Here is a 24,746-nt window from a genome sequence, read left to right as displayed (position 1 = left end):
GCATTTCTACTTTGTCTTTTCATTAGCAGTTTGCAAACTCTTCTTAAACCATGAGCTCTCTCTGTTCATGCTCACTGACTCGGGATGGGTGTAAGGTGTAGCATTTACTTCCCAGGGAATTACAAACCAGCTGGGCAACTGCGGTTTTACAAACAGAGTAATTTAACACCACTCTTGATAACAAAATAGTAAGTACTTAGATATTTTAGATACACTGTTACCAACACTTCTGGCCAAAATTCATGTATAACAAGAAGAATTTCAGTGGGAAAGTGACTGGTTTAAAATTATCTTTGGGGATTCAATAAAAAATGATTTCTTTTCCCCTTAACACTCTTCTTGTCTTCCTTCCCGCTCTGTCCCTACCCCAAATATCTTTTAGTATTCTTTTCCTTTACTGCGACTGATTATTATTTTATTCACCTATTTAACGAATGGAGCAGAAACAATTCCTTTCTCTGGCAGCAAAGCCCTGAATATGATTTGGAGAAATTTATCCCTAAGAAGCACTGGATGAGCTATGTGGTTTCGAGGTTTAAAATAGTTTATCCAGGGGCGCCTGGGTGGCTCGGTTGGTTGAGCGTCTGATGTGGCCGGCTCAGGTCATGATCTCACGGTTCGTGAGTTCGAGCCCTGCATCGGACTCTGTCCTGACAGCTTGGAGCCTGGGGCCTGCATTGGATTCTGTGTCTCTCTCCCTCTCTGCCCCTCCCCTGCTCGAGCTGTCTCTCTCTCTCTCCCTCAAAAATAAGCATTAGAAAAATGAAATAAAATAGTTTATCCAAGGGCTCCGGGCTGACTCAGTCAGTAAAGCATGCAGCTGTTGATCTCAGGGTTGTAAGTTAGAGCCCCACGTTGGGTGTAGAAATTACTTAAAAATAAAATCTTAAAAAAAAAAAAAAAGTTTATCTGGGGCACCTGAGTGGCTCAGTCGGTTAAGCGGTGGGCTCTTGATTTCAACTCAGGTCATGATCTCAAGGTCTGGGAGATCGAGCCCTACATCAGCTCCATGTTGACAGTGTGAGGAGGCCAGTTCTGATTCTCTCTCTCCCTCTTTCTCTGCCCCTCCTCCCCCACACTCGCTCTCTCAAAATAAATAAACTTTTAAAAAGTTAAAAAAAAAGTTTACCCATGGTATTGTGAACAATATAGCTTCCTGTATTAGGTTGTGAGGGCTGCCAAAACAAAGTGCTACACACTGGGTATGTAAACCACAGAAACATATTGTCTCATACTTCTAGAGGCTACAAGTCCAAGATCAAGGTGTTAGCAGGGTTGGTCCCTTCTGAGGCCTCTCTTCTTGACTTCAGGTACTCATCTTCTCTCCATGTTTTCACATGGTCTTCCTCCTGTGTCTGTGTCCTAATCTCTTAGCAAAGGACACCAGTCTTAGTGGATTAGGGTCCACTCATATGACCTTATTTTATCTTCATTGCCTCTGTAAAAATCCTGTTTCAAATACAGTCACATTCTGAGGGGCTGGAGTTTAGGATTTCAACATATGAATTCTGAGGGAACACAGTTCAGCCCATAACACTTCCTATGTGCAACACAGAGTTGTTAACCTAACAAAATTTGAGAATATTTAGGAAAATGCTGTAAATGCAGTTATATCCTGTGCAAGATGGTGTTTGTTAGGGTTGTTAAATTAACCACATTTCAACTATTTTAAAATCATTTGTGAACTTAAGTTGGTTGTATGGAAAGATGTTAGTGGCTACTATTTCAGAGAGCAAGGCTATGAAAGAATCAGGACATGCTGAAGATCATATCTACAAACAAGTAGTTTAATTTTTTTAAATTCTCTAAATTCAAAAAATGAGAAATCGAATCTAACAATGGGAAATTACAGAGCATATAAGGTGTAGGGTTTGTTGTTATTAAGTTTAAAATAACTTATGAAGTGCATGGCAAAAAATGGTATTAGAACAGAGTAGACTTGATGGGGCGCCTGGGTGGCGCAGTCGGTTAAGCTTCCGACTTCAGCCAGGTCATGATCTCGAGGTCCGTGAGTTCGAGCCCCGCGTCGGGCTCTGGGCTGATGGCTCAGAGCCTGGAGCCTGTTTCCGATTCTGTGTCTCCCTCTCTCTCTCTGCCCCTCGCCCGTTCATGCTCTGTCTCTCTCTGTCCCAAAAATAAATAAACGTTGAAAAAAAAAATTAAAAAAAAAAAAAAAAAGAACAGAGTAGACTTGAAATTTAGCATATCCTGCTGTCATCTCTTGCCTATAGAAAAATTAGAATGGGTCATAGAATGAATAAGGAGGACTCACTACATTTTAGTCACACTTTTATAAGTACAGCATGGTGTTCAAACTTTACTGTGGGGGGGGGGAGAATTTAAAAGACCCAAAATTGAGAAAAGAACAGATTGTTGGTTATGATCATTCAAGTTGGTTCATAAGATACTGACCTTTTAGTAGATAAAACAGGGTCCGATATTGACAATTCTATATGTCAGCCTAACATTAAAGAGAAACCAGAGGAGTCAGCCTATGGAAGATGGAAAGATAAGCTCCTAGGAGCCATTATCACAGAAGATTAAAGGACTTTATCTTAAAAGTATTATAGATTCAGGGGCGCCTGGGTGGCCCAGTCAGTTGAGCTCCAGACTTCCTCTCAGGTCACCAGCTCGCAGTTCGTGAGCTCGAGCCCCCCGTTGGGCTCTGTGCTAACAAACAGCTCAGACTGCTTCGGATTCTGGGTCTCCCTCTCTCCTCCTCCTCTGCTCATGCTCTGTCTCTCTCTCTCAAAAATAAATAAATGTTCAAAAAAATTTTAAGTATGATACAATTCATACTTAATATCTCAACCTCAGCATTTCCGGTTTGGTTTAATACCAATAATAATATCGTCATCCCTCCTCACCGCTTCCTTTTTATACTATTAGCTACGTTAATCTTCCAGGTCTATTCTTTTTTTTTAATCTATTCCTGGATTAGGCTTGCTGCTTTACCCAGGCTACGCGCTGATATAAATGCTGAGCTTTCTCTCCCGGCATAAAAAGGTTTTCCTGCCAGTGGCAAGTTCTGAGAGCTTTACTCCGCCCCGCCCCCTCCGCCCCCCCCCCCCCCACCCCTTAGGCCACCCCTGCCCATCCCTCCCGCAGCGATAGCCTCCTGCACTGGTAAATTCTGCACTTTGCTTTCCCATCATCCTCTTGTCTCTGAGGGCAGGAAAGAGTCCCTTCCTCCGAATCCCATCTTTTTGCTGCGGATGTGGGGCGGGGACACCACTCTCCCACCTTAGGGTAGGGGTGCTGGTGTTGAGGGTGAGTGATCAGGGGCCCGTTCACCAGGCAGGTTTATACACTATAATGACACGTGGGCGACCCGAGGAAATCCGACAGCCAATCAGGACGCAAGCGTGGTACCGCAAGCATCTTTGGTCCGGGACAGTAAATGCCCAGCCAGACCCGGAGAAGAGGAGCAACAGGACCCGGGGTCAAACTTTCAGAGCGCTCGCCCCGCCCAGCCGTGGACCGCTTTTACAGAGGTACGAGCGCGACCCCGTTTCTTCTCGGGCGTCGCTGATTGGAGACGAGGGCGGGGAAGGCGGTGGGCGCAGCCAATCCGGGCCGCCCTTCGCCGCTCCCCTCCCTGCCCCGCCTCCTTCCCGTGGAGTTAGTCTTCCGCAGGCGGCATCTCCGGCCGGTGTCTGCTTGCGCTCTCCCAGAGGTCATCCCCGGGTGAGCCGGTGCAGTCGAGGCTGGGGACGCCGGCGCGCAGGCCATGGCCTCTCCTGGGCTGCCGCAGCCCCCGGCCGAGGTCTCGCCCTGGCCTCTGCGCCTGCTGCACGCGCCTCCCGGGCTGCTGCGGCTGGACTCCACCGGCGGCGCGCTGCTGCTGCTCGGCCTCGCGGCGCTCCTCGGCTGGAGCTGGCTGTGGCGGCACCGGGCGCGGGGCATCCCCCCCGGACCCACGCCCTGGCCCGTGGTGGGCAATTTCGGCTTCGTGCTGCTGCCACCGTTCCTCCGACGGAAGAGCTGGCTGCAGCGCCGGGCGAGGGCCGCAGGAGTGGAGCCCTCGGCCCTGGGCCCGCAGTTGTACCTGGCCGACCTGGCCCGCGTATACGGCAACGTCTTCAGCTTTTTCATCGGCCACTACCTGGTAGTGGTCCTCAGCGACTTCCAAAGCGTGCGCGAGGCGCTGGTGCAACAGGCCGAGATCTTCAGCGACCGCCCGCGGGTGCCGCTCGTCTCCCTCGTAACCAAGGAGAAGGGTGAGCCGCTTCTCGGCCGCCGGAGCCTTGAGGGTCGCGGGCCGTGTGAACGCGCGATGCGGCGCATGGGGCGCCAGGTGCACCGGGCTGTGGTTCCTGTGCCCTTTGCAGCCGCGCGCACCCAGCCCGGCTCACCGCAGGCAGCCCCAAAGTAGGAGGGTGGCGGCAACGCCTCCTTTTCCTGGTGCCTTTAAGATCGTGTCGAGCTGTGATGGATGAGGGACTCGTTCTTATTCCAAGATAAGAAGTGGGAAACCCACTGGAAAGTTGAGGAAGGGAAATGGGGACGGGGGCGCGGGTGGAGACGTGTGAAAGCCAGGCTCTATCTTTCCTGTCTGTCCTTTCCAGAACAAGGCCTCATTCTCAAGGCTGTGTCCCCAGGGGGAAACTTTGGCTGTGTTAGATGGAGGCAGGGATATTCATTACACCTTCTGTGTTCTAAATGAAAGCGTTTAAGAAGATAGTTCCCCATAAGATAGAAAGTCCAGAAAACGTGTTAGGAGCCTATTGGCAAACCTAGTTTACTGGGTTTGTAACCTCTGTGATTTCTGCTTATGGAAGTACAAGTTGGGCAGTTTTGATGGTTGGGAAACATACTATCCACATTTACCCTCTCCCTAACCCAATCCTCCCACCTCCTTTGTTTATCAGTCTTACCCTTTGTCTTACTGGCTGGCATAGGTCCCAGACTTTTTTGTCTGAGTTCATATGTTAATTTAATTGCCTTTCATCAGTCTTTCCTTCTGGAAGCTTTTTGTCACTCCCTCTCCAAGTTAGCTCCCTTTTGGAACCAGTTTCTTTGCACAAGTACTTTTTTCACTGCCCTTATCACAACTGGGGCTACAGAATTTTGCAATCTTGGGCCTGGAAGTGGGTCTTTACCACGAAACTGACATCTAGGAGAATGTGGACTGCGACATAAAAAGATTCAGGCTTTTAAGAATCTGATTAAGCCAGAGTTTTCCCTCAGGATTTTAATGAATAGCAGTGATGATCATAATATTTTAAATGTCCCACTGAAGAACATGTCACAGTTTGTAACCCACCGTCTCCACACCGTCACACATGCTGCTGCTTCTACCTAGAATTCTCTTCCAGCCTCATGGCTGCCTGGAAAACTCCTGTTTTCTCTTTTCTTTTCTCTCTTTTTAAACACATCGTGGTGAAATACACATAACATAAAATTTGCCATCTTAACCATTTTTAAGTTCAGTGACATTAGGTCATTCACATTGTTATGAAACCATTACCACTATCTCCAGAATACTTTTCATCTTGCAAAACTGAAACTGTGTACCATTAAACAAACTTTAAAAAAAACCCTCCTTGAGGCAGGCACCTGGATGGCTCAGTTCGTAGAGCATGTGACTCTTGATCCTGGGGTTGTAGGTTTGAGCCCCACGTTGGGTGTAGAGATTACTTAAAATTTAAAGTTAAAAATTTAAAACAAAAAATAGAAAAAGCCCTCCTTCCTCTTTCTAGCCCCTGGCAACCACTGTTCTATTTTCTGACTCTATGGATGTGACTATTCTAGGTACCTGATATGATTGGTATCATCTAATATTTATTCTTTTGTAACTGACACTTTCACTTAGCCCCATGTTTTAAGCTTTTTCAATGTTGTAGCATGTGTGAGAATTGCTTGCCTTTTTAAGTCTGAATACTATTCAGTTGAATGTATATAACACATTTTGTTTATCCCCTGATGGATGCTTGGATACTTCTGCCATTTCACTATTATGAAAAATGCTGCTATGAACATGGTACATATACAAATATCCATTCAAGTCCTTCCTTTCAATTCTTCTGAGTAGTTACCCAGAGGTGGAATTGCTTGATAATATGGCAATTCTGTATTTCATTTTTTGAGTAACTACCCTACTGTTTTCCACAGTGTCTGCACCATTTTACATTCCCACCAGCAATGAACGAGTTCCAATCTTCCCACATCATCTTTGCTATTTTCTGTTTCTCAAACCTGCTTAAATGTCACCTCTTTGAGAATGTGTTCCCCAACATACCTCTCTGCCAGGGAGAGGGGAGCTACCCTTTCTCTATGACACCACTGTTTGGGCTGAAGCCCCTCCCCCCTCCCACCCCCTGCCAGTCAGTCAGCAGGTCTTGTCAATTTTGCAGAGACAGTTCTGTATCCATCCACTTGTTTCGATCTCCATTGTCAGCACCTTCATGCCAGGTACCATCATTTTCATTTGATACTTGAAGCCACTTCCCTAGCCTACTTGCTTCTACTCCAGTTTTATTTTATTTTATTTATTTAATTGTTTAATGTTTATTTATTTTGAGAGAGAGAGCATGTGTGTGTGTGTGTGTGTGTGTGTGTGAGCAGGGAAGGGACAGAGTGAGGGAGACACAGAATCCGAAGCAGGCTCCAGGCTCTGAGCTGCCAGCACAGAGCCTGACATGAAGCTCGAACCCACAAACCGCACGATCATGACCTGAGCCAAAGTCAGACATTTAACTGACTGAGCCACCCAGGTGTCCCATCGAGTTTTTTATCTACACATCAGCCAAAGGGATCTCTTTTAAAAACCAAGAATCATAGGTGCCTGGGTGGCTCAGATGTTGAGCTTCTGACTTCATCTTAGATCATGATCTCAGGGTTCAAGGGCTTAAGCCCCACGTTGGGCTATGGGCTGGCAGTGCAGAGCCTGCTTGGGATTCTCTTTCTCTTCCTCTCTCTGCCACTCCCCCACTTGCACTCTCTATCTCTCCTCTCTCTCACTCTGAAAATAAATAAATAAAACAAAACAAAACAAAACATGAATCAAACCATGTTGCTCCCCAGCTGAAACCAGTTGCCTCCAACTCCATCCTGGACCTACTGTGCCTGGAAGAATCTGGGCCCTGCCTGCCTTTCTCACTTTCTCTCTCTCTCTCCATTCTGCCTTGACTCATACATTTCAACCTGCTCTAGAAAAATTAAGCAGATTCCTGGCAAGCTTGTGACTGCCTCAGTCTACTGGGTTTGTTGTCCTTGGGCCTAGAATAACTTTTCATATGACTGACTCCTTATCCTCTCTCAGGCTAATTGTCACCTTTCAGTCCTATTTTAGACACTGCTCAATATCACAACTTATTTTATCTCTTTCATATTTCACTCATTAAACACTTTGAAAATATTTAGCCTATTACCAGCCCCACCTACCAATGGAATATAAACTCTGTGAGGGCAAAGGTTTGGTTCATGTTGTTACCCACTGTATCCCCACTAGTTGGCACAGAATAGGTAATCAAAAAATGAATGAATCTATGCATACAAACCTCTGTTGATGCACGTAACACATTATACTGTAATTTTCTTGCATGTCTTTTCCTCTAGATATTTTTAAGGTGTGAATTAGATTTTCTTCTTTGAGGTCCTTCTTGGTGGATATATGGTTTGCTCAAAAATCTGTAGTAAGGCAGTTTCTTTTTTATTTTGAGGGAGAGAGAGTGCGAGTGCACGTGTGCATGAGTGTGTGTATGTGGGGGAGGGGCAGAATGAGGGGGAGGGAAAGAATCTTAAGCAGGCTCCATGCTCAGCATGGATCTTGACTTGGGATCGATCTCAGGACCTTGAGATCATGACCTGAGCCAACGCTTCACTAACTGAGCCACCTCGCTGCCCCTATAATAAGACAGTTTCTAAGTATTAGTTGAATCACAGCTTATTATTAGATCTTTATGTAGGAAAGGCCTGGGAGCCTGGGGTAACTGGGTGTTTCAGCATCTCAACCAAAGCATTCATTCTCCCAAGAGACAGTTAGGGTTCTTTAGGTGATGCTGGTCTGATATTGTAATGGGTGTGTGTTGGGCAGTGTGCTGTGAGCTGAGAAAAGTTGCTGTGGTGGAGGCAGTTGACAAGAGAAGGTAAAGGAAGAACCATAGGTCGCAAAGGAGATGCTTGTGGGGCTAACTTAGAGTAGAGAACAGGTCATCTGAATAGGAAAATGGAGACAGCTGAGGAATTTTTTTAATGGAAATTGTTCAAAGGTGAAGAATAAAAGGGGAGAATATGAGCTTATTTCAAGATGCCCATCAAAGGATGAGGGACCAGACAAATTCTGAGTAGATGTCACAAATCGAGAAATGGATAGCCTGAAGTTATCAGCCTCAAGGAGAGGCCGTGAGAGCTAGAGGCTGAGCAGCTCAGCACTACTTGAGGAGTGTTCACGCTGTTTGGCTACTGTTTCCAATGGCAGAATTAGAAAATGTGAAATTGTCTAGAAGAGAAATGTGTATAGGAGAAAGAGAAACAGTATTAGGAATTAGAGGTCAATAGCATTATTAAATATTTAGTACAAGATATTTTTAGGGTCACCTGGGTGGTTCAGTCGGTTGAGTATCCAACTCACGGTGGTAAGATCGAGCCCTGGGTCTGGCTCTGCACTGGCCGTGGAGCCTGCTTGGGATTCCCTCTTCCTCTCCCTCTGCCCTTCCTCCACTCACACACTTGCGCACACATGCTCTCTCCCTCAAAAAATTTAAAAAATAATTTAAAAGATTTTTAAAGAACATTGGTACTAAAGTTGGTGAGACTAGCAGAGAAAGGAATGTTTTATAAACAGTGATGTTCAGAGACAGGCTGGAAATACTTGACTTAACACATTGCCAAAAAGTTCTAGAATGTGGGGAAGTTATTATATTTGAATTTTTCAAAATATGCTTGGGCAAGTTGATGTTCTTTTTAAGCCAATAAAAACTCTAGTAAGCTAGATATGCCATAAAGGTATTTTACATTAGCTATGCCCATCATTCTCATCAGTCTATCTGATTCTTTCCTGAGCAGGAATAGAAAATAAAGCTACAAAGTCAGAGTCAAGGCTACCAAAAGTGCTTTACCCTAAGTGTGGTCTATTTCTTCTAAAAGGTTTGTGTACATCACATTTTTATTATAAAACATTTCAAATATAAAGTTCAGAGAGCATATAAATTTCTTTATCTACCATTCAGATTTGCTTCACATTCATAAACAATACATGGTTTTATTTGGTATGTTTTTTTAAAAACTTATATATGTCATATATTTAAAGTACCATTTCTATTCCAGCTGTTATTAGTTGATTTATCTATTTTTCTGTTGATAGAAATTACATTTTTTTTTTTTTTAATTTTAGAGACAGCATGAGCAGGGGCAAGGAGCAGAGGAGAGAAGAAGAATCCTAAGCAGGCCCCATGCTTGGCTCAGAGTCCAATTCAGGGCTTGAACCCATGACCCTGGGATCATGGCCTGAGCTGAAGTTGAGAGTCTGACGCTCAACTGACTGAGCCACCCAGGCGCCCCAGAAATTACATTATTTCTAATTTTAAGAGATTGCTAGAAACTTGGAGCAAGAGTGAAAGCAAATTGCAGAGCCATAAAAAAATGGAACATAAAAGGAAATTTGGAAGAAATTTAAGAGCAGAGTATAGATCAGTCAGTACTGACTACTTTAAAGGGGAACAAGATGCAAAATGAAATTAGGAGATGAAGATAGAAAATGAAGGTTCATCTGGGGAATTTAAAAATGAATGAGGGGGTGCCTGGGTGGCTCAGTCGGTTAAGCGTCCGACTTCAGCTCAGGTCACAATCTTGCGGTCCGTGAGTTCGAGCCCCGCGTTGGCTCTGGGCTGATGGCTCAGAGCCTGGAGCCTGCTTCCGGTTCTGTGTCTCCCTCTCTCTCTGCCCCTCCCCCATTCATGCTCTGTCTCCCTCTGTCTCAAAAATAAATGTTAAAAAAAAAATTAAAAAAAAAAATGAATGAGGAGGGGAGCCTGGGTGGCTCGGTTGGTCAGTTGAGTGTCTGACTCTTGATTTTGGCTTGGGTCGTGATCTCAGGGTCGTCTGCTCTGGGTGTGGAGCCTACTTAAGATTCTTTCTCTCCCTCTCCCTCTGTCCCTTCCCTGCTTGTGTGCGTTGTCTCTCTTTCTCAAAACTAAACTAAACTAAAATAAGAAAAACAGGATAACCAAATCTTGTAGTAAGTGCAGTAAAATAGGTATTTGAAATAGTTATGTACTCGTAGCAAGAGGGCCTGAATTCCCACTAAAAGGAACACTTCTATGACTCCGTGGAAGGAAAGGGCAAATGTAATCACTGGGTAGATAGCACCTTCTCTATGTCAGGAGGAAGAAAACTTATATGTGATGGATGTAAATTGCATCAAATTTAATGTATTTAAGTACTTTTACTTTATGTTTATTATTGTAAAACATGTGGAAGAGGAAAAAAAAAAAGAATTCCTTTCAATTCTTTCCAAAAAGAATTGAAAGCCATTTGGGATCATTGTTATTCTGAGATAGCCATTATTGGTATTTTTATGTACTGCCTTTGTCTTTAGCCCTACTAAAGAATGAATGGGTCAACCAGGCAATTAGAGAAGAAATTTATAAAAAATATGGAAACAAATGAAGATGAAAGTACAATAATCCAAATGCTTTGGGATGCAGTAAAGGCAGTCCTGAGAGGAAAATACATTGCAATCCAGGCCTATCTCAAGAAACAAGAAAAATCCCAAATACAAAATCTAACAGCACACCTAAAGGAAATAGAAGCAGAACACAAAGACACCCCAAACCCAGCAGAAGAAGAGAAATAATAAAGATCAGAGCAGAAATAAACAATATAGAATCTGAAAAATACTGTAGAGCAGATCAATGAAACCAAGAGTTGTTTTTTTGAAAAAATAAACAAAATTGATAAACCTCTAGCCAGGCTTGTCAAAAAGAAAAGGGAGATGACCCAAATAAAATCATGAATGAAAATGGAATTATTATAACCAATCCCTCAGAAATACAAGCAATTATCAGGGAATACTGTGAAAAATTATATGTCAACAAACTGGACAACCTGGAAGAAATGGACAAATTGCTAAGCACCCACACACTTCCAAAACTCAAACAGGAAGAAATAGAAAACTTGAACAGACCCAAAACCAGTGAAGAAATTGAATCAGTTATCAAAAATCTCCAACAAATAAGAGTCCAGGACCAGATGGCTTCCCTGGGGAATTCTACCAGACATTTAAAGCAGAGATAATACCTATCCTTCTCAAGCTGTTCCAAAAAATAGAAAGGGAAGGAAGACTTCCAGACTCATTCTATGAAGCCAGCATTACTTTGATTCCTAAACCAGACAGAGACCCAGCAAAAAAAGAGAACTACAGGCCAATATCCCTGATGAATATGGATGCAAAAATTCTCAATAAGATACTAGCAAATCGAATTCAACAGCATATAAAAAGAATTATTCACCATGATCAAGTGGGATTCATTCCTGAGCCGCAGGGCTGGTTCAACATTAGCAAATCAATGTGATACATCACATTAATAAAAGAAAAGATAAGAACCATATGATCCTGTCAATCAATGCAGAAAAAGCATTTGACTAAATTCAGCATCCTTTCTTAATAAAAACCCTCAAGAAAGTCGGGATAGAAGGGACATACCTAAACATCATAAAAGCCTTTATGAAAAGCCCACAGCTAATATCATCCTCAATGGGGAAAAACTGAGAGCTTTCCCCCTGAGATCAGGAACACGACAGGGATGTCCACTCTCACCGCTGTTGTTTAACATAGTGTTGGAAGTGCTAGCATCAGCAAACAACAAAAGGAAATCAAAGGCATCAAAATTGGCAAAGATGAAGTCAAGGTTTCACTTTTTGCAGATGGCATGATACCATACATGGAAAACTCGAAGACTCCACCAAAAGTCTGCTAGAACTGATACATGAATATAGCAAAGTTGCAGTATACAAAATCAATATACAGAAATCAGTTGCATTCTTATACACTAATAATGAAGCAACAGAAAGACAAAGAAACTGATCCCACTCACAATTGTACCAAGAAGCATAAAATACCTAGGAGTAAACCTGACCAAAGATGTAAAAGATCTGTATGCTGACAACTATAGAAAGCTTATGAAGGAAATTGAAGAAGATACAAAGAAATGGAAAAACATTCCATGCTCATGGATTGGAAGAATAAATACTGTTAAAATGTCAATACTACCCAAAGCTATCTACACATTCAATGCAATCCCAATCAAAATTGCACCAGCATTCTTCTCGAAGCTAGAACACAATCCTAAAATTTGAATGGAACCACAAAAGACCCCGAAGAGCCAAAGTAATTTTGAAGAAGATGACCAAAGCGGGAGGCATCACAATCCCAGACTTTAGCCTCTACTACAAAGCTGTAATCATCAGGACAGCATGGTATAGGCACAAAAACAGACACATAGACCAATGGAATAGAATAGAAACCCCAGAATTAGACCCACAAAAGTGTGGCCAACTAATCTTTGACAAAGCAGGAAAGAATATCCAATGGAAAAAAGACAGTCTCTTTAACAAATGGTGCTAGGAGAACTGGACAGCAACATGCAGAAGGATGAAACTAGACCACTTTCTTACAACATTCATGAAAATAAACTCAAAATGGATAAAGGACCTGAATGTGAGACAGGAAACCATCAAAACCCTAGAGGAGAAAGCAGGAAAAAACCTCTCTGACCTCAGCCGCAGCAATTTCTTACTTGACACATCCCCAAAGGCAAGGGAATTAAAAGCAAAAATGTGCATGCATTTTTAAAGTGTATTTGCTTCTTTAAAATGGAATTGTATTCACACCCTTTAAAATTGTTTTCAGAATTGTTTAAAATTGTTTTTGTCACTTAAATTTTCTGAACATGTTTCTGCATTATTAATTATTCTCCTGCAAAGATCCTAAGAGCTGTACAACATTCCTTTGTGAAAATCTATCACAGTCGGTTTAGCTTATGCTGTGTTTGGTTTGAAGTGGATTTTTGTTTCAACTGTGTGGCACCTGTTCCTCTGTAGAAGACTCCCTTTTGAGGAGCTCTTCGTCCTCGCCACTCACTTGTACCCACTAACTGTGGTTGGAACGTGAGATGCCATGTCTTTATATGAATTCCCTTCTCTGACAGCAGTGATTAGGCAAGGATTAGAACCCTGATCAAAGGTGACTTGATCAGAATATCTTACCTCTGTACCAGTGGCTAGTTTGTAGGCTGGGCACCGAACTCAAGAATTTATGTTCATGGCATGGTCTGGAAACCTCAAGTCACAAAATAAACTTAAGCTGTTCCAAATTGGTATCACCAGGGGATACCTGACTGAAGCATTTGAATCCTCCCCCAGCATTTTTTTTAAGTCAGATCTGAAGAATAGAGGCCTTTTCTCTCTGGTGGGGAAAATGGGAGATTAGGCATCTGAAGATAGCTCCTGATGCTTGGACAAGCTAGTTTGCAGTGGGAAAAAGTGAAGTCAGGCAGAAAGCATTTGAAAATGGGTGCAGTGAGAAAGAGATGTGTGGCATTTAGTCTTCTCTGAGGTGATGACCCCTAGCTCTTCCTGGTTTGTTTGTTTGTTTGTTTTTGGTTGCGCAGCCTAATCGGCCTCTTTGCCAAACCTACTTAAGGATATATTTTTGTCTTTCCCACTCAAGAGTCCTGATTTTTGCTTTGGAGGCATTTTTATTTTTTAGTGTTATTATCCTCCCTGAAGTGAAGTCTTTGTACACATCCACAGATACCATTGCTTTTCAGGGCTAAGAATGGAGATGTTAACAACTGTAGGATGTGCCTGAACTTCTTTCAGACACTCCTAGGACCATAAGCCATTCTGGCTCCAAAACATGAGTGTTTTGTAAAGTTCAAAGCCTTGGGCCATTAATTCTGTCCATGCCTCTCATTCTAGCATTCTCAGACAGTCTCTTTGGTCACCTCTTTTGTCTTGCACTTCACACCTGTCAACCTGTTGTCACATATCCCGGTCTTCAAACATTAGCCTCTTCTGAGAAGCTTCTCTCCATTTCCTTGCCTTATCTAAACCTGATTTCCCTCTAAAGATAATTTAGCCCTTCTTCACTTGTTGGGCTGAACACTGGGTGTTATACGTAAGTGATGAATCACTGCAATCTACTCCTAAAGCCAAGACTACACTGTATGTTAGCTAACTTGAGAAAGAAAAAATAATAATAATTTAGCCCTTCTTGAAACAGCCTCTTTAACTTTGCTCAAGTTGTTTTTCGAAAATGTACCTTCATACACATCTTTAATTTTCTTAATTTTTTTAAAATTTATTTTTGAGAGAGAGAGTGCGCATGTGTGCACACGAGCTGGGGACGGGCAGAGAGAGAGGGAGACAGAGCATCTGAAGCAGGCTCTGTGCTGACAAGCAGAGAACCTGATTCGGGACTCAAACTCACAAACCGTGAGATCATGACCGGAGCTGAAGTCAGATGCTTAACCGACTGAGCCACCCAGGCACCCCTATGCACATCTTCATTTACAAATGCAGCATCAGTTCAGGTGTCCTTTCTTCTGAGAAGTGCTGCCTTTCCTCAGCTGACATGGCGCTCCTTCCTTTGTCTACACTGCAACTTCAGTACATGTTTTATGACTTACCAAACCACTCTTAGCAATGTCTTCAAAATTCTGAGGAAGTAGAAAAGGTAGAATAAACACATTTTCTAAAAAAATCTTTCGAAATTTGCTGCCCATGCATTTTTGCTTTAGCAAAAGAAGGGAAGGAAACAAGAAAGAGGAAGAAGTAGAATCCTGGAAATGGGTTCAGCACAGGAGAATCTAAAATAATTCCTTAATGATGCCCCACAGAGGTCGTCACACACCTGAATAGAAGGCCTAGAAGCAGCAGATTTGAGCAGATGTGTGGCAGAGTCCAAGGAGAAAAGCAGAGCTGATAAATCTCCTGATCCATTTGACCACACAGATGTTTACATTGAGAGGCATTTTGTAAAGGTATTAAATATTGTGATAAGATTTAACCACAGAGAAAGGTCTGTATTTCATCCTCAGCTGGATTCACAGCATTCCGGTCCCTGGCACTGACTCAATATTCAGAAATATTTGTTAAATAAGTGATACTCAAAGATAGCAGAAATGAAGTAGATTAAAAATGGCAAAGAAGGAGAACCAGCTGGAACAATAAAGGGCACCATGGAAAATAAAAGGGTGAAAGAGGTGACAGGAAATAAGGAATATTTGAAAACAAATTGATACATCTGGGAACAATTCTGTTGGGTTTGATGGTGGGAGATGTATAACATAAGTGAGAATCAAATGAGGTATAGTTGTGGATGGCTTTTGAGTTCAGATGTTTTTAAATTAGGGCTGTTGCTGACAACAGACATTTTAGATTACCTGCCAGCTATTCGGTTCCAAACTGATGGTGAGTGTTATTGTCCAGTGGGACTGTTGATTTATTTGGCTAATATTTGACAAGCTCCTCCTGTTTACTCAGAATGATGCCAGATGCTGGGATTTTAATAGTCAGCACAATCAGGTATTGTCCCTGCCTCCTTCTATTCAGAATCTTTAGAATATGGGTATATTCACCCTGAAATTTTTTTTTTTTAATATTTGTTTAGTTTTGAGAGAGACAGACAGGGTACAAGTGGGGGAGACAGAATCTGAAGCAGGCTCCAGGCTCTGAGCTGTCAGCACAGAGCCCCATGCAGGGATTGAGCCCACAAACTACAAGATCATGACCTGAGCCAGATGCTTAACCGACTAAGCCACCCAGACGCCCCCAGCCTGAAATATTTTTTAAGCCTGGATTTACTCTTATGAAACATAAGATTCAGAAATTTACACTAAAGAAAGAGGAACCCTTTTGCACTGCTGGTGGGAATGCAAACTGGTGCAGCCACTCTGGAAAACAGTATGGAGGTTCCTCAAAATATTAAAAATAGAACTACCCTGTGACCCAAGAATTGCACTACTAGGTATTTATCTAAAGGATACAAGAGTGCTGATTCGAAGGGGCACATGCACCCCAATGTTTATAGCGGTGCTATTGACAATAGCAAAGTATGGAAAGAGCCCAGATGTCCATCGACTGACGAATGGATAAAAAAAAGATGTGGTTTATGTATACAATGGAATATTACTAAGTGATCAAAAAGAATGAAATCTTGCCATTTGCAGCAATGTGGATGGAACTAGAAGGTATTATGCTAAGCGAAATAAGTCAGAGAAAAACAAATATCATAGGACTTCACTCATATGTGGAATTTAAGATACAAAACAGGGGCGCCTGGGTGGCGCAGTCGGTTAAGCGTCCGACTTCAGCCAGGTCACGATCTCGTAGTCTGTGAGTTCGAGCCCCGCGTCGGGCTCTGGGCTGATGGCTCAGAGCCTGGAGCCTGTTTCCGATTCTGTGTCTCCTTCTCTCTCTGCCCCTCCCCCGTTCATGCTCTGTCTCTCTCTGTCCCAAAAATAAATAAACGTTGGAAAAAAAAAAAAAAAAGATACAAAACAGATGAACATAAAGGAAGGGAAGCAAAAATAAGTTAAAAACAGGGAGGGAGACAAACCATAAGAGACTCTTAAATACAGAAAACAAAACTGAGGAGTGCTGGAGGGATTTGGGGTGGGGGGATGGGCTAAATGGGCAAAGGGGCATTAAGGGGGACATTTGTTGAGATGAGCACTGGGTGTTACATGTAAGTGGTGAATCACTAAATTCTATTCCTGAAATAATTATCACACTATATGTTAACTAACTTGGATGTAAATTAAATAATAATGAATGAATAAATAAAATACGTAGAACAAACTGCTGGGGGGGTAGGTGGGGGGATGGGTTAAATGGGTGATGGCCATTAAGGAGGGCACTTGCTGGGATGAGCACTGGGTGTTGCATGTAAGTGATAAATCACTGAGTTCTACTCCTGAAACCAATACTACACTATATGTTAACTAACTTGAATTTAAATAAATTAAAAAAAAATTTAAGACTAAAATAAATGAAAAGAAATTTACACTAACTCTAAAAATTGAAATTCATTGCTTTTCATTTCACTGGGGGTTCCTATCTATAAGCTATATTGTATGGGATTTTTATTATTGGAAACATATGCTATCTTGATAATTTCGCTAATCATTCTTCTTGGCTGGTGATCTCTACCTGTATGTAGATGAACTTTGCACACGTGACTTGACAAATACAGGACACACTTCATTGTAAGTCCTTTTAAGTGTTATCAGGCATTGTTCTCTCTTACCTTTTCTTGGTGTCCTTTTGCAGGGATTGTATTTGCACATTATGGTCCAGTCTGGAGACAACAGAGGAAGTTCTCTCATTCAACTCTTCGTCATTTTGGCTTGGGAAAACTTAGCTTGGAACCCAAGATTATTGAGGAGTTTAAATATATAAAAGAGGAAATGCAGAAGCATGGAGAAGACCCCTTCAACCCTTTCCCCATTCTCAACAATGCTGTCTCTAACATCATTTGCTCCCTGTGCTTTGGCCAGCGTTTTGATTATACCAATAGTGAGTTTAAGAAAATGCTCAATCTTATGTCACGAGCATTAGAAATCTGTCTTAACACCCAGCTCCTCCTGGTCAACATATGCTCCTGGCTTTATTATCTTCCCTTTGGACCATTTAAAGAATTAAGACAGATTGAAAAGGATATTACCACTTTCCTTAAAAAAATCATCAAAGACCATCGAGAGTCTCTGGATGTGGAGAATCCTCAGGATTTCATAGACATGTACCTTCTCCACGTGGACGAGGAGAGAAAAAATAATAGCAATAGTAGCTTTAATGAAGATTATTTATTTTATATCATTGGGGATCTCTTCATTGCTGGAACTGATACCACAACTAACTCCTTGCTTTGGTGCCTTCTTTATATGTCACTGAACCCCGACATACAAGGTAATTAACAGATGTCTCCTTTATTCAGGCAAAGCCAGGCTATTTAATTTTTTTTTCATGTTTGTTTATTTTTGAGAGACAGAGAGGGAGCAGAGGAGGGGCAGACAGAGAGGAAGAGAGAACCCGAAGCGGGCTCCAGGCTCTGAGCTGTGAGCATGGAACCTGACACGGGGCTCAAACTCATGACCCAAGAGATCATGACCTGAGCCAAAGTCGGATGCTTAACTGACTGAGCCACCCAGGCTCCCCAAAGCCAGACTATTTAAATCAGTATCAGCAACTTTGGTGATGCTGTAGCTTCTAGCTATAAGCAATGTCTTCAGGCTGGGAAACAAAATGGAAATCCTTGAACCTCATAGGAAGTTGGTAAGGTATTAACAGAAAAACTCCCAGTGGGACTAATGTCATACTTGCTTGCCCCTGCTTTAAATCTCTACAGGTCTGATTCTGTGTGAAATATAGAGAGAGGAAGAATTTTAGAGAAGAAGGACAATTTAGAGCTGAAGGGAATCATAATGATTGTCTGAACCCAGTCATCTTGTTTTGAAACTGGAGAACGAAGACCCAGAGAAGTTCTGTGACTTTCAGAGTGTCTGGCAGTTCATAATGGAAGAATACAAAAGAGGACAGTATATATTACTTTTCTACTGCTTCTATAACAAATAACCACAAACTTAGTGACTTAAATCAACACAAGTTTGTTATCTTAAACTTCTGGGTCTCATTGGGCTAAAATGAAGATGTTGGCAAGGCTGCCTTCCTTTCTGGAGACTCTAGAGGAGAATCCATTTCCAGCTGCCTTGGCTCCTGGCCCCGCTTGTCCATCTTCAGACCCAGCGATGTTGAAGCACTGTGATCATTTTCTTTTAGTCACATCTCCCTCTAACGTTAAACTCAACTGGGGAAAGTTCTCCAATTTTAAAACCGAAGTAATTAGTGCACACCCAGAAAATCCAGGGTAATCCTCCCTACTCCAGGCCCTTAATCTGATCACAGCCGTGAGGTCTTTTTTGCCACATAAAGGAGTATATTCATAGGTTCCAGGGGGTTAGGGTGTGGACATCTTTGAGGGGCCATTTTTTGTGTACTATAAATGAGATTATGCCTTCTGCATTATTGTTCACTATTGAGTAACAAATTATCCCAACATTTAGCATCTAAAAACAACCACCATTTTACAATCTTACATAGTTTCTGAGGATCAGGAATCCAGGAGCAGCTTAGCCTGGCTGGTCTGGCTTAGGATTCCTCATGAAGTTATAGTCAAGATGTTGGCTGAAGCTGCAGTCATCTGCAGGATTGACTGAGACTGAAGGATCCACTTCCAAGATGACTCATGCGCTTGACTATTGGCTGCAGGCCTCACTGCTTGGACTTTTCCACAAGGCTGCTTGACTTGGCAGCTGCCTTCCCTCAGAATGACTGACCCAAGAGAGAACAAGTATCAAGACAGGAGCCACAGTGTTTTTTATAACCTAAGCTCAGAACTGACATGGTGTCACTTCTCCTTTACTCTGTTGGCCACACAGATCAACTTAGTACAGAGTGGAGGGGGACTGTACAAGGACACGAACACCAAGGGGCAGGGATCACTGGGGGCCCTGTTGGCATAACTCACATTGTCATATACAAACTTAGAGAGTCAAAACAAGTGTCCATATGAAAGAATGATTGAGAGTACTCCTGAATCCAGAATGCTTTCTCCTTTACCCTTCTATCTGTTCTGCTATCCTTCAAAGTCACAGGGTGGTATAGGGTCCCTGGGACTAACTGCCTCTACTTGGAATATATGACCAATGCTTTATGCTCTGAGGCTGAGTCACGTCCAAACTAGCAACTTATCGCTTCTGTGTATGACACACATATGGGAAGTATGCATAAGAAGGCAGTCTCAACTCTTCTGGCTTATCTTATGGTTTATTCTTTGTTATTCTTTCCTTTTTTAATTCTTTTTAATAGAAAAGGTTCAGGAAGAAATTGAAAGGGTCATTGGTGCTGACAGAGTCCCTTCCCTCACTGACAAGGCCCAGATGCCCTACACAGAAGCCACCATCATGGAGGTGCAGAGGCTGACTGTGGTGGTGCCACTTGCCATTCCTCATATGACCTCAGAGAAAACAGGCAAGTCCAGTGTCTTTCTCCTTTGAATGCCCTTGAGGGAATCCCAACCTTCCAGTCCAAAGAAGTTTAGGTGAGGGCGTGATGACCATTGCCCAGCTTGATTCTCCTGAGGGTGTAACGTTGTATTGTGGATAATTAAATGTCCAGTGGATGCTTCAGCCCTCAGTTGTCCATTTTTCACATCCTGGTATTCCAGCACAGCTTGTTTTATAAATAGCTCTCTAGACTTCAGAGCATGCACACTTACATTGTCAGACAAATTACGCTGCCATTTAAGATGGCTGTATTGGCAGAAAAAACTCCAGAATTAACAAAGGCACCTACCTCTCAGTCTTCTTGGAGGTCAGAAGAGCTAGCCTAAAATGAAATTAAGCATTTTAACTGGGAATTATCCTACCTTACCTCTTAGAGTTCTACAACTGAAGCATAAATATTAAAGAATTAGAAGAGCCCATCTGATTCTAAAGGCACCTTTGTCAACTTCACACCTACATTGAAATGTGTCCATTTGTGGTCATGTCTTTGACATGTAAGCACTCAGACTTTATGTAAAATTCCTCAGAACAAGGAACTTCCCTCCTCTGGAGATAGCCCATGATGTAATGAGCTTAACTATGGTTATAAGACAGTTGTAAGAAGCAAGAACTTATAAATGACATTGGATCACTTCATGGTTTTTCTTGTGCTAGTTAGATGCACTGTGTGTGCAGTATCTTGGGTGCTGTTTAAGGTGCACATGTACTTGTCAGTGGTAAAAGCAGTGTTGACTTCCCTGTACAGTTGACCCTTGGACAACATGGATTTGAACTACAGTGGGTCCACTTACACATGGACTTTTCTCAATAAATGTATTGGGAAAAGTTTTAGAGTTTTGCAGTAGTTTGAAAAAATTCATGAATGAACTGTATAGCCTAGAAATATGGAAGAAATTAAGAAAAAGTTAGGTATATCTTGAATGCATAAAAAATATATATATACTCATTATTTTATCATTTACTACCATAAAATACAGTTGACTCATGAGGTTTGAACCGCATGGGTCCTTTTATAGGCCAATTTTTTACAGTGCAATACTGTAAATGTATTTTATGATTTTTGTTTTAAAGCAAAGTTTTTATTTTTTAATTTTTTATTTTAAGGACTTTTATTTTTAAGTAATATCTCTACCCAATGTGAGATTCGAAGTCACAACCCGGAGATCAAGAGTCATATGCTCTACTGACTGAGTCAGACAGGCACCCCTCTCTTGTGATTTTTTACTAACATTTTCTTTTTTCTAGCTTACTTTATTTATTATAAAAATACAGTAAATAATACAAAAATATTTGTTAATCACCTATGTTATTGGTAAGGCTTCAGTCAACAGTAGGCTATTAGGAGTTAAGTTTTGGGGAATCAAAAGTTATATGCAGATTTTTACCTATGCAGGGGCTCAGTGCCCCTAACCCCCACATGGCTCAAGGGTCAACTATATTAGGAATTTGTAATTCTTTGGGAAGTTTACCTGGAATGTCCTATGATTTCTGTTTCAGTGTTTTCTCTTAATTATAATGCTTTAATGGTTTGATTTGATTCATTAACTCTGTGTCTATTAAAGCAGTTCCTGTGCCTCGTCTCAGGCTGGGGTCCTGAGATGGTGTTGATAGCATCTTGTCCCAACCCTCAAGTACCTCAGTGTTTAGTCTCCACAAATTAAGTAGCTAGATATGTAACCGGATTTTTTTTTTTTTCAGATAGTGATGTTTACCGCGAACTATTAGTTGAATGACACTGGTTTTTTTGTTTGTTTCAGTGCTCCAAGGATATACCATTCCGAAAGGCACAGTGATATTACCCAACTTGTGGTCAGTACACAGAGACCCAGCCATTTGGGAGAAACCGGATGATTTCTACCCTAATCGATTTCTGGATGATCAGGGACAACTTATTAAAAAAGAAACATTTATTCCTTTTGGGATAGGTCAGTTAAACTTTTATTTTCTAAATGGCATAATTGAAGAGGGAGGACTAAAAGAATCTTTTATTATTTCATGATAAAACTGTTTTAAAAACATTTCCATCTTGACAAGCAAACATAAGAGAAGAGGTAAATAATTGAGATTAAATGCAGCCCCCTGCATTTATTTCAGATTTTAAAAACAAAATGAAAGCAGTTGGTTTTAAATTCCGAGATATGGGGCGCCTGGGTGGCGCAGTCGGTTAAGCGTCCGACTTCAGCCAGGTCACGATCTCGCGGTCCGTGAGTTCGAGCCCCGCGTCGGGCTCTGGGCTGATGGCTCAGAGCCTGGAGCCTGTTTCCGATTCTGTGTCTCCTTCTCTCTCTGCCCCTCCCCTGTTCATGCTCTGTCTCTCTCTGTCCCAAAAATAAATAATAAATAAACGTTGAAAAAAATAAATAAATCCCGAGATATGACTAGAAATCTTCCTTTCTGAGCTGCCCAAGTGATTGTTTGAGTCCCAGGAAATTGTTGGAGTTAAGAGCAACTTGTGACCTTCTGCTGTGCTGGTGGCTGAGAGGCTGGGTTTGCTAATCTCACCAGTCCCTCTTTTAGAAACCTGTATGAGCACATATAGGGTTCTGCCTATAGAAAGGAATGCTCCAAACATTGTCTTCTGACTCATTCTCTCTTTAATCTTCCAGTTGAGACCAAAGGAAAGCCATAAGAAGGTATGGAGGAGACAGGGTTGCCTAGATCTGTCTCTAGTTCCTGTCTAGAATGAGGATAAGTTTTCATGAGTAGGAGTTAAAATGTGAACTTAGTGTGTAGAAATTCGGACCAGCATATACTTTGGGAGGCCATGAGGTATATATGACCATTTTGTTTTAAAACTCTCTATATCTGCATTTAAAACACTTAATTGAGATATTTCATATACCATTGCCAATTGCCCTTCTTGAGATAGGAAACAGGGTGGTATTTATAGTGTCAACTTTCTTTTCTGATCTCATTTTTAGGGAAGCGCGTGTGTATGGGAGAACAGCTGGCAAAGATGGAATTATTTCTGATGTTTGTGAGCCTAATGCAGAGTTTCACATTTGCTTTACCAAAGGATTCTAAGAAGCCCATCCTGACTGGAAGATATGGTCTAACTTTAGCCCCACATCCATTTAATATAATCATTTCAAAGAGATAAAGAACGTGCCCAAGAAGAGAGTGTAAATACATCTCCTTCTGACCAGATCCTTCCTCTGCAGTTGACAGCAGACCCAGCAACGCAGTGGGTCCGGGTCAGGCTCAGATGAGTGGGAGACCGGAAAGAGGGTGGAGCTTGATTCTTCAACAGGATGTGTCTGTCATTTTAGTAATGTGCGTCTGTGACTTACGGAATGGGGACCAAAGTGCTGGATCAGGAAGAAGAGATCTGGAGTTTATGGAGTTTATTGGAGCTCCCACCAATGAACATTGCTTCTCATCTTTCAGTGCCTCAGTCATTCTGTGTGTAAAATGAGGTTAAGAAAATTCTCCTTCTCTATGTTTCAGCACTAAAGAAGGGCAAATACCCCGTATCTTTTCTTTTCTGACCTCACCAAAACACTGTTAGTTTCTGGAGAACAAATTCAGAAGTAGAAGGAAGTTCTGCCAGTTTAAGACCTGTGACAACACGAAAGTAGTGTTCAGACTTGAATACTTTGTCAGAGAAGTATGTGGGTTTAGGCAATGATGAGTTAGAGCTTTTCTCTGAACAGATCTTATGTCGGTTTGGTATAAGGGCTTCTTCTGTTACTGTTATCTTTTTTGTTTGCGATGTAGTTTTTACGTTTTGTAGACATGGACTCAAGTGCCCTTGTCCAGTGTGTAGCGGAAAGGTTATTGTTTGAATTTATATGTCTACCTTCTTTTTTTTTTTTAAGTTTATTTTGAGAGAGAGAGGATGCGTTGCATGTGCTCGCGTGAGCAGGGGAGGGGCAGAGAGAGAAGAAGAGAGAATCCCAAGCAGGCATCAGTGTGCAGCTCGATCCCGTGAACCTCAAGATCACGACTTGAGCTGAAATCAAGAGTTGGGCGCCACCCAGTGCCCCGTACGTCTACCTTCTATTTCAGCTTTAGAAACTGTGAGCCTGGCTGAAGAGGTGGCTTCAAGGCAGAGCTCCTTTCTGCTCAGCTACTTGCAGAGATGTAGCTCTGCCTTTTGACTTGAGCCCTGAATAGTGAGCTTGGGCATTTTGATACTGGGATTCATCAGGGAAAGATTCAAACTGTGCTGAACATCCCTTTTGTGTTCTCTCTTCCACTAGGCTTAATATGTCTCATCTTTGAGTACTCTCAAAGACAAAGAGTCATTCTTTTTTTTTTTTAACTTTATTTTTGAGAGAGAGAGAGTGTGTGTACACACGCTCACTAGTGGCGGGGGGGGGGGGGGGGGGAGAGAGAGGGAGAGAGAGAATCCCAAGCAGGCTTGGTGCCGTCAGCACAGAGCCTGATGCGGAACTCGATCTCATGAACCACAAGATCGTGACCTGAGCTGAAACCAAGAGTCGGTCACTTAACCAACTGAGCCACCCAGGTTCCCCAAGAACTACATTGCTTCTTAATAAAGATGGTCCCTCTAGAATAGCAGTTCTCAAAAAAGGTAATGACTCCTTCCAGGGCATGTTTGGAAATGTATAAGTGCATGTTTGGGTGTCACAATGATGAGGGTGCTATTGGCCTTGCCATGTGGCCAGGATGCTAAATGTCTGAGCAGACCTGTACAATGAGGAATAATCCTGC

At 42.2% G+C, this 24,746-nt stretch overlaps 1 protein-coding gene across 1 annotated transcript; it reads left to right on the top strand.

Annotated features, from left to right (window-relative positions):
• The first annotated feature begins 3,650 nt into the window (after positions 1–3,650).
• LOC115512344 (cytochrome P450 2U1) lies at positions 3,651–24,379 on the top strand. The gene is made up of 5 exons (XM_030313298.1): positions 3,651–4,220; positions 17,278–17,913; positions 19,873–20,034; positions 21,827–21,994; positions 22,991–24,379. The coding sequence occupies exons 1-5, from the start codon at positions 3,731–3,733 to the stop codon at positions 23,167–23,169; spliced, it is 1,635 nt and encodes a 544-aa protein (XP_030169158.1). The 5' UTR covers positions 3,651–3,730; the 3' UTR covers positions 23,170–24,379.
• The last annotated feature ends 367 nt before the right edge of the window (positions 24,380–24,746 follow it).

The sequence above is a fragment of the Lynx canadensis genome, chromosome B1 (genome assembly GCF_007474595.2).
Source record: "Lynx canadensis isolate LIC74 chromosome B1, mLynCan4.pri.v2, whole genome shotgun sequence".
NCBI classification, from domain to species: Eukaryota; Metazoa; Chordata; class Mammalia; order Carnivora; family Felidae; genus Lynx; species Lynx canadensis.
Note: the sequence above shows the minus strand (reverse complement) of the source record. Positions and strands in the feature narration are given on the sequence as shown.

Coding starts and splice junctions, on each gene's coding strand:
- LOC115512344 (XM_030313298.1), top strand. CDS start 3,731: ATGGCCTCTCCTGGGCTGCCGCAGCCCCCGGCCGAGGTCTCGCCCTGG. Junction 17,914..19,872: donor ACTGAACCCCGACATACAAG/GTAATTAACAGA, acceptor TCTTTTTAATAG/AAAAGGTTCAGGAAGAAATT. Junction 20,035..21,826: donor TATGACCTCAGAGAAAACAG/GCAAGTCCAGTG, acceptor TGTTTGTTTCAG/TGCTCCAAGGATATACCATT.